This window comes from Tauraco erythrolophus, chromosome Z, assembly GCF_009769465.1.
Source record: "Tauraco erythrolophus isolate bTauEry1 chromosome Z, bTauEry1.pri, whole genome shotgun sequence".
In the NCBI taxonomy this organism is placed as follows: Eukaryota; Metazoa; Chordata; class Aves; order Musophagiformes; family Musophagidae; genus Tauraco; species Tauraco erythrolophus.
In genome coordinates, this window is record NC_141496.1 from 3,455,078 (window position 1) to 3,464,517 (window position 9,440).

Sequence of the window (9,440 nt, forward strand, 5' to 3'; positions counted from 1 at the left end):
GTCATTGGTGAATGCTATTTGTATACAGAAAACAAGCTCCATGCTAGAGGAGATCAAATAGGTTTCATGCCCAGGAAAAAAAAAAAAAAAAAAACAACTAATGAAAAAAAAACAGAAGTTGAAACAAAAGAGAGCACAGTACAAGGTAGACAGAAGATGTCAGGGCTGCGTTGATGGGAGTCAGGAAAGCATCACTCGTGCATGACTCCTGCATCCTCCTGTGGTACCCACTGGACACTGGCACGTCAGCTGAGCCCTTGGGTGAAAAGCCAGGGACCTTCTTCCCCAGGGAAAACATCTGGTCCTGCTAACACCCCCAGCAGCCCAAAGAGGCTTGATGGAAACAGTCAGCCTCCCAGCTGAATTTCAAGCAACCAGCTGTGATAGTGGGAGGGAGCCCAGCCAGGGTTTTGCTGCTGAATATTTCAGAGCAGATCAAAGCTATAATAAATTAAAACCCGAATTCCGTCTGGCACCTTCAGAGGCTCATCTAAAGCAGCATCTCCACACAGCATGCACTTTTCTACACAACAAGATCTTGTCTTTGTTGTGTGCAGGTGTTTGTATAGATGCTCCCAGCATCCTTGCATCCAGGCACACGGCAGGGAGGGGACACGAGACCTCATCCTGCAGCTGAGCAGCTTCTAGCACAGCTCTGTGCAGGAAGAAATTGTGTCCAAAATGGGATACAGGAGCTGCAATACACACTGCTCAGACTGGCAGGGCCTCTTGTACCACCCTGCAAGGGGCTCCCACGCATCTTCTCATGGATCCCACGCATGGGACTGAAGCCTGGAGGACATCAAGCAGGGCAAGAGCACCAAACCCACCGAAACCCACCAACCTGAAGCCTCTTCTTCAGGTGGGAAGCAACTGCAAATGCCACTCTACCCTTTCCTGTAGCCTGCCCAGTGCTATATCTCCTCGGGTGAACACTGCTCTTACAGAGCTGATGGTCACATGATTCCAGAGCAGCTCCTCAACCAGGTGACAGTGGTCAAACCCATGCCTCCATCCTACCCAACCATCTCCCACGCTGGTGCTCGCACAGAGGAGGGGCGGCCACCTCCAGCAATGCCAGCAGTGCTTGGTAAATACTCTTCACTGATGCTCACACCACACACAACCACCAAAACCGACTCACACCTGGATTCCGTCATTGCGAGCCCAACACAGGCTCCCAGCACGCGCAGTTTTGCTTCTTCTCCCAGCTCACCCTCTCAGCTATTTAATCCTCTTCTCTGCAACACCATCCTTGTGCTGCAGCACACAAGCAAGAAGCACAGCTACACAAAGATCCCTCATCCCAGCTGCATCTCATACTTCCAAGTCAGCTTTGATGCTCCAAACAGGTCCCATGCACAGGTGGCAATAAGAAGCTCTCCAGGAATAAATTGAGACACTCCATACCTTTTCCCCTTTATCACGGAGCAATAAGCTCCTGGTCAAAGCATTCATCCCCGTTTCGGGATGTTGCCCATCTCCCACGGTTTCAGTGGGAGCGAGCTTTGGGATGCCGAGCAGAGGGACGCGTCTCCCCTTCCATGGGGAGGGAAAACTGGCAGCACGGGCAGGGTCTGCACTTCCAGATGAGTCAGTTACAAGAACAAAAGCCAAGGTTTGGCGAGGAATTGCTAAACACAACCCCTACCTGATTGTGTTCGTGAGACGACGAGCCCTTCCCTCGGGATGGGGAACAGCTGCCATCAAGCTGCTCGCTGCAATCCGCCGTCCACTGTAAAAGGGATAAAAAACAGGGATTGTGTAAAATAATAGCCGGGCTGGGAAAAACTGCTGTGTCAGTCCACAGCGCACAGCAAACACCATCCGGCCACAGGCATCGCCGTATGCTTGCAGCTCCTCCCTTTTTGAGGATGATCCCAAAGGCTTTGGCGCAGAAACGCTCCACCCGCTGACAGTGAGCAGAGGGAAGATGCAGAAACAACTGCGGGAAGGCACCTGGAATGATGCTTTGCAATAAAAACCATTCTCAGCATTTCCTTGCAGACTCCAACAGCATTGGCACACACCGGGGCGGCTTGACTTGACTGCTCTTTTCCATGGAGTCTTCCATGGGAAGCTGGGAAGCTTCTGCTTTTCCCAACTCTGTTTGCTTCAGGAACAGAGTCCTGAGCTGCAAAAATCCTGCGTTTTTATTTCAAACAAAACAGAAAACACAGCTCAAAGCTGCAGATTTGGCCACTGTCGTACATCGCAGCTGTGATGTGCAGTCTGGACGGCAGCCCTGGGGTCACACCGGCTTCGGCCCACGGTGAAGGACACGGGCATCAGGGGACTTCCCAGCTATAGGGGATCACGAGCTGTGAGGCCAGCTTCTCCCAGGGTTTGACAGCAAGGTGCCTCCACCCAAATAATTCAGTTTGGGGGCATTTAGGGTTCTTTCTCCTCCTCAGAGAAATGAAGGGCTGCCTTCATTTCATTACTGGGGGGAAAAAAAGATATACATATAAAAAAAAGCCATTTACACTAGACAAATGTGAAAGATGCTGCTTAATCCTAAAGTCATTCTGTCCCTCCCCCTCAACAAAGTTGAGATTGAACCTTGGTGACCCATCCCATTTCTGAGGCCTTTCATCCTGGAAGTGCTCGGCTGCTCCAGAGACATCACCACTTGGATGCAATCATCAAGGCTGACACGCCAAGAAAATGAACAGTCAGTTCCATACAAAAGCTCTCCATACCTGAGAGCTTCTTGGTAGGTTTGGGTGAGGCCACAAAATAAGAGGAAGAAGCACCGCGAGAACTGCCCATCATTCCTGCACAGCTCTGTACTCATCGGAGAGCCCGTTCTAGCCCACCAGATGGGGGGACCGTAGCCTCACCTTTCATGAGTTCATTAAAGAGCTGCCCATCACTTTCCTGCCACCTCTGCTGACCTATCTGGAGAAGCTCATGATGCTATCACGCTTGAGAGACTTCTGCTAGACCCATGCCTATGTCCTTTAACATTTTTGAGTGCCACCATGTGCCTGGAAAGGTCTCCCAAGGTACAGTTCACCCATTATTATGTCCACAGCTAAAGGAAAATTGCACTCTCCCTCTGACTTTTCTCTTTTTCCTGGTGGGAGCAAGCTTGGAGACATCCCTACCTATCCCTTCCCATCCCTACCATGGGAACATACACACTTTGGGATTCTCTAGACTGGTGATGGATTCAGCTTCCACGTGAGTGGTGCTGAGGATGAAGCAGCCTACAATGTGCCTTTCCTTCCTGCCTCCGGCACAGAGAGCAGTTATCTGGGGATGTGGTACCATCCAAGCATCTCACACACATGGGTGAGTGGATTTATCCTCCGTCAGGCAGGGAAAACATTATTACATCCACAAGGAAACTAACTGCAGAGAGATTAAGTAACTTGCCCAAAGTTAAAGATTAAGTTGCTAGCAGAACCTTGCAGGTAAAAATTTCTGGGTCTCAGTCTAGTGCCTTCCCCTAAAACCACCCTTTTTCCTCCAGCTCTCATTAAGAGGGGACATGCCACCTCCACCAGACTGGCTTCCATCAGAGTTACTCCAGCAAGCTGCAGGATACATGCCTGTTTATGGCTTGCTTTGATACGAAGCGATCGGGAAGAGAAAACCAGAAATAAAAATTCCTGATTCTTTCTTATACAAATCTGTGGAACAAGGTGGGAAAATTAGTATCTCTGGGAGATAACAGATAATTCCTTCTTAACGCATCCCTTAAGACACAGCTTGATAAAAGCCAGTGACCTACGTAAAAGCCTATCCTCACTTCTTCTTCCATATACAGCCCTAAAAATAAAAAATACTGCGTTTTACTCGAGTTTCATATAGAAATCCTAATTAAACTTGAACGCCAATGGTCTGGGGTACAACCAAAATTAGCTGCTTAACTTCGGATAACTCTAAAAGAGGTCTGTTTAAAAGGTTCAATGCTCAGATCTTTCATTAGTATTTATTTTTATTTTAAAGTAAAATCTGACCAGCTTTAAAGACAGCATTCCCAGAACAGACATTAAAAACACATCAGCTCCTTTTCTTCAGGGTAGCTCATGGGGGAAAGCTAAAATCCCATTTCCACAACTGGAAGATGGATTTGGTTGTCACAACCAAGGACCTTAATGCAAAAATTGTAAGTGGGCTACCATGAGAACTAGCAGCTCATGTCCTGAAAATGGGCAGAGGTACGGACAGGCTGCGAAGTGGTTTTAAAACTTTGACTACTGATTTCTTTCTAATTCCATAGTATTTCTAAACTTGACACGCTAAATAAAGCAGCCCTTGCCTGTTTGACCTGAAGCCTCTCCAAAGCATCACTTCAATCACTGTGATTTCCCAGCCTCAGGTTAAAAAAATGCACTATAAAGCACTTTGGGTCACTTGATTCTTAAATATATTTTCTCCTAACAGCTTTGATCCTCAATTTGTAAAAGAACTCTTCAGCAAAATCTATTCTTGAAAAAGTTCCTTTGATTGCTAATTTCTTTATGCCAAGCTAATATATAAAAAGTCAAAAGCTCTGTATCAGATTCTCAGCTCCAGCAAACCTGCATAGCTCAGATATCAGCAGTGTTGATCTGATTTATCAGGTAAGGATGGAATCCTTCATATATAGAATGGTTTGCACTGGAAAGGACTTTTAAAGATCATCTAATTCCAAACCCCTGCCATGGGCAGGGAAACCTACCACTAGATCATATTGCTCAAAGCCCCATCCGACCTGGCCTTGAACACTTCCAGGGATGGGGCAGCCACAGCTTCTCTGGGCAACCTGTGCCAGTGCCTCACCACCCTCAGAGTGAAAAATTTCTTCCTTAGATTTAATCTAAATCTCCCCTCTTTCAGTTTAAAGCCATTGCCCTGTGTCCTATCATGACATGCCCTTGTCAAAAGCCCCTCTCCAGCTTTACTGGAGCCCCCCAGAAAGTCTCCCTGGAACCTTCTCTTCTCCAGGCTGAACAATCCCAACTCTCTCAGCCTGTCTCCATAGCAGAGGTGCTCCAGCCCTCTCATCTTCTTCGAGGCCTCCTCTGGACCGGCTCCAGCAGCTCCATGTCCTTCTTGTGTTGGGGACTCCAGAGCTGAACACAGTATTCCAGGTGGGGTCTCAGGAGAGCAGAGCAGAGGGGCAGAATCCCCTCCCTCGCCCTGCTGCCCACGCTGCTTTGGATGCAGCCCAGGACACGGTTGGCTTTCTGGGCTGCCAGCGCACGGTGCCGGCTCATGTCCAACTTGTCACCCACCAGTGTCCCCAAGTCTTTTTTGCAGGGCTGCTCTCAACCCATTCCTTCCCCAGTCTCTAGTGATATTAGGGACTGCCCCAACCCGGATGAAGGATCTTGCACTTGGCCTTGTTGACTTCATGAGGTCCACATGGGAGAGCAAGCTCCTCTCTGCTGGACTTGAAGACATTGGCTTTTGCACACTGGGGTGCAAGGGGCAGGGGATGGGAGAAGCAGGCACCTCTGGCAACTGCCAGGGGAGTGCCTTGCCCTCACTATCCCAACCCCTCCTCCCAATTTAAAGGCAAAACAAAGCCCTAGGGGGGCAGAACCTCATAAGTAAGCAATTAATAGACAAGTGTGAAATGAGAGACAAAATGACCCACAACAAAACTTCTCCATATGCTGGAGGAAGTCATGGTCCTGGACAAACCCAGCCTGGACTCTGCCCTTCTCATCATCATCATACCCCCAGCTTGGCTTTGCCACGCAGCCTCATTAGTTGTTAAGCTAACGTTAAGGCTTAATGTGAAGTGGTCCAGGAATCTCTGCTCGGGATCAGTCTTCCTTGCACCTCACAAATAAACCAAGACCCAAATCAGACCAGCAGACCCTTCCAGCACCTCAGACACGTCTCAGCCATCTAACGATAGCCATATCCTTACCCTTATGACCCTTCAGCCTCAAAACCAGGATGTAAGTGGTCTCTAACCTAAATATTTCATCCTATTTGGAGCCCTGTGGGGTAGGAAAGCACCTCTACAACACACACAAGATCATGGCAGCCTAACAAGCCCAGGGGCACGACCAGAGCTCAACACTCCCTGCACCACGGGCTCCTTATCCCTTTGACAGTTCACATCTTCAGCACGCATCTAGCATACCATGGCACCAGAACACAGTCATTTCCCTTCCATCATCAACTACAGTTCAGGAGGTTTCATTTCTCCTTGTGTTGGACCTAAAATGTCCGTTTTACGAACAAACCTGACTAGGACCACGTCATTCCTAGCGACAACACCAAACCACATCCTCCCTAAAACCATCCCTCTGCTGGGTATTCACATCCTTTGAACTACAGCAATTTCCTTCTCTGATATAACAACCATGAAGCAAGCAAACAGGTTATTTATTACACACGTTAAAATGCCCACAAAGACCACACTTTTGGAGATCATTTGGGGCTTTTGATTGACCTTCTGATCTTGGTTGTTTCAGGGACATCCCTGTGCATATGTATGGGAGCACATCTCCCTTTTGAGCAACCCCCTGCTGCAGCCCCTGCAGCTCTTCCCAATCCCTCCAGGATTCGGCAAAGGAGTTTGGGATGGAGAGAGGCATCCTTCATTTACAAAGGACATGTCATTCCTTTTTAAACAGGAAACCTGGAGAAGTCAAAAGGCTTCAGGGCATACACCTCAAGGCCATGGAACAACAAAACCCAGTTGGCAGGAGAGGTCTACCAACTGGCAGAAGACCTCTACCAACTGGTTGGAGACCTCATATATACAGCCAAACAACCAAGCTGCCCCAAATCCAGTGTTTTATCACGTCCTGCTACACATCCCAACCCTAGAAAAGCTGCTTCAGCTGGGCGTGCATCCCAGATGACAAGCCAGTGGCGTCCCCCAGCCCCTCTGCCACCCCACACCGTGTCCTTCGCCCACCTGCGAGACGTGGGACTGCGTCTTCTCGCTCTCGCCGTCCCCCTCCGTTTTATCGGTCAGCAGCCCCTGGACCTGGTACTCCAGGACGTAACTGTCGATGAAACGCTCCAGCTCCTCAATCTCCTGAGAGCGGCTGCTCCCCGCCTCCGAGGAGGCTGATGCCACCGACGAGTTCTCCATCCCTTCAGGAGAGATGCTGAGAACGGAGGGGGCCTGAGAAAGTGAAATGAAAAAAGACAAGAAATGATTTCCCAGTAATTATAAAAAGGTAAAGAAAACAGTAGCCAAAGCCTATCTGTTACCACAGGCAGGATACTTCTGCTGTACATCCAATAACATTTATAACAACCCCAGGTGGCCACACTTAAGAGTTTCTATGTGAGCACAAACAAAAAAAAAGTGCCATTTCTGTAATATTCCTACATCTAAGGACAACAACAGACATTTTGCCTACCCTCCTTCTTAAAACCCAAACTACTGGAAACCTCCAGACACATCCACGAGAGAAAAACAAAATTTAGAAACTTAATTTAAAAAGCCCGAGGCATTAGCTGCGGTGGATAAGGGTGATAAGCTGGGGATGATGGACAAGAGCATGATGAAGAGGATGATAATTGAAAAGCTTCTCTAGGACGGCAGTAGTAAATGATGCTGAGTCAACGGCGCGACTGTAAACGGTCCAGCAAGGAGGTTTGCACGTGGAGGTGAAACAGAGATCACCCCAGAATCTATTTTTAAAATCTCTTTCTGCAGGAGAACGGCTCTACAGAACACATAGAGGCTTTATGAGGCTCTCCTCCTTCCTATTTCTCCATGGCTGAATGCCAATCACACCTTAAAAAAAAAGAAACCATCAGCTCCTGTACCTGGGCTGGGCATGTTTGCACATGAATTAAGCTTTGGAGAGGTGTTTTGTGGTAAGACTCGTACTCCTCCTTCCCTGTGGTTATGGGGGAAAAAGACAAGGGAGCTCCCACCACGCTGCAGAACATGAGGACTTCATCCCTCATCCCCTCCTTCACCAGGAATTGGTATTTATGGGCTGTTTTGAGACAAGTATAAAATTACCAAGCAAATTCAGAGTGAGTCACACGCCATCCGGAAGGGAAGGGTAAAAAAAAAATGAAATATCTGCTCTCAGCTCATGTAATTTCCAGCTCCTGAACTGTTTCTCATCTGTCACTTCTGAACAATTGTGGCTTCACTTGGAAACTGCCGAGAACGAGCAGTTCTGGCTTAAGGATTTCATCTGCTCAAGGAATTATTCCCAAATGTGCCCGGACTGTCAAAAAGGCTCATTATGTAGATCAATATCACACATTAGCTCCTTGAACAAAAATCATGCGGCGTATTAAAAAGGAGAAAGAAAAGAAAAATTGACAAAAAAAAAAAAAAAAAAAAAAAAAAGAGGAGTCCCAGAGAGCATGGAGCCCGGAGGAGGGCATGATTCTCCCCCTTTAGCTAATTAGTGCCAATTGCCAAATGGAAAGCACCAATTATTAAACAGAGAGTGCTAAAGAAAGAGCTGGCAGAAGAGGTGGCTGCAACGAGTCCTGGAGGGCACGACGGTGTAGGAAGGTGACTGCGTGTGGCAGGGGACAGCCAGTGCAGGTGGCATTGCTTGGGGTGGAGCAGGCAGTCAGAGGGTATCCTCCATCCCCTTGGGCCACGCAACACAAAACCAAAGGGTTTTGCCTGTTTTACTTTATTTTGAAGGTGGCCCTGGCGGAAATCGAGCCCAGGGCTCTGCCTTCTGGATGCTCCTCCTTGAAACCCATGATGAAGCACAAAGCAGAGCAAGGGCTAACACACATGACTCCACTTTTGGGGTGCTGACCCCATGTCTAACGACCAGGAGAGATGGCGGACTGAAAAGGAATGGGTTTGTCAGAAGTCACCAAGTCCAGCTAATGAGCACAAGCCACTTTTCTGAGATACTTATCACAGAATCGTAGAACGGTTTGGGTTGGAAGGGACCTCAAAGATCATCCAGTTCCAACCCCCCTGCCACGGGCAGGAACACCCTCCACTACACCAGGTTGCTCAAAGCCTCATCCAACCTGGCCTTGAACACTTCCAGGGATGGGGCATCTACAACTTCTCTGGGCAGCCTGTGCCAGTGCCTCACCACTCCCATTGTAAAAACTTTCTTCCTTAGATCTAATCTTCTTTAGATCAATCTATCTTATGAGTCTCTAGTAGGAAACTCTAAAATCAAGTCATCTTGCGGTACCTTCACCTCTCTCTAAAGGAAACCTAGAACTTATCAGGAAGAAAACTCCCCTATGTTTAAGGATGATGAGTTACTACATACACCTGAGATAGGATCATCATTGTATACAAAGATCCCTAGAGCTGATGTCCAGGCATGGACAGCGAGTTGGTTGACATGTAACCCTTGTAATAAGATAAAAGACTAACGAGTCACAGTCTGTAATCTTCTTTACATGCTTAGTCTGCACTAAGTTGTTGTGAAACACGTAATGACACAGAGACTGGCTGTCCAATGTGGACATCCCAGCATGCCAGCTGTGCTGGGGACACTGCCAATATGCCACTGCCACCC

At 48.1% G+C, this 9,440-nt stretch overlaps 1 protein-coding gene across 5 annotated transcripts in view; it reads right to left on the reverse strand.

Annotated features, from left to right (window-relative positions):
* Positions 1–7,063, reverse strand: part of CTIF (cap binding complex dependent translation initiation factor) — a 124,040-nt gene extending 116,977 nt beyond the window's left edge. For 2 of the 5 annotated variants that reach the window (XM_086629552.1, XM_086629550.1), the window contains exons 1-2: positions 6,875–7,054; positions 1,678–1,735 (exon numbers count right to left, since the gene is read on the reverse strand). In XM_086629552.1, the coding sequence (XP_086485678.1) occupies positions 1,678–1,735; positions 6,875–7,054 (238 nt within the window). Of the gene's footprint in view, positions 1–1,651; positions 1,736–6,874 lie in introns of all 5 variants that reach the window. The other 3 variants (XM_086629549.1, XM_086629551.1, XM_086629553.1) reach the window with 2 other exon arrangements.
* Between the last annotated feature and the right edge of the window lie 2,377 nt (positions 7,064–9,440).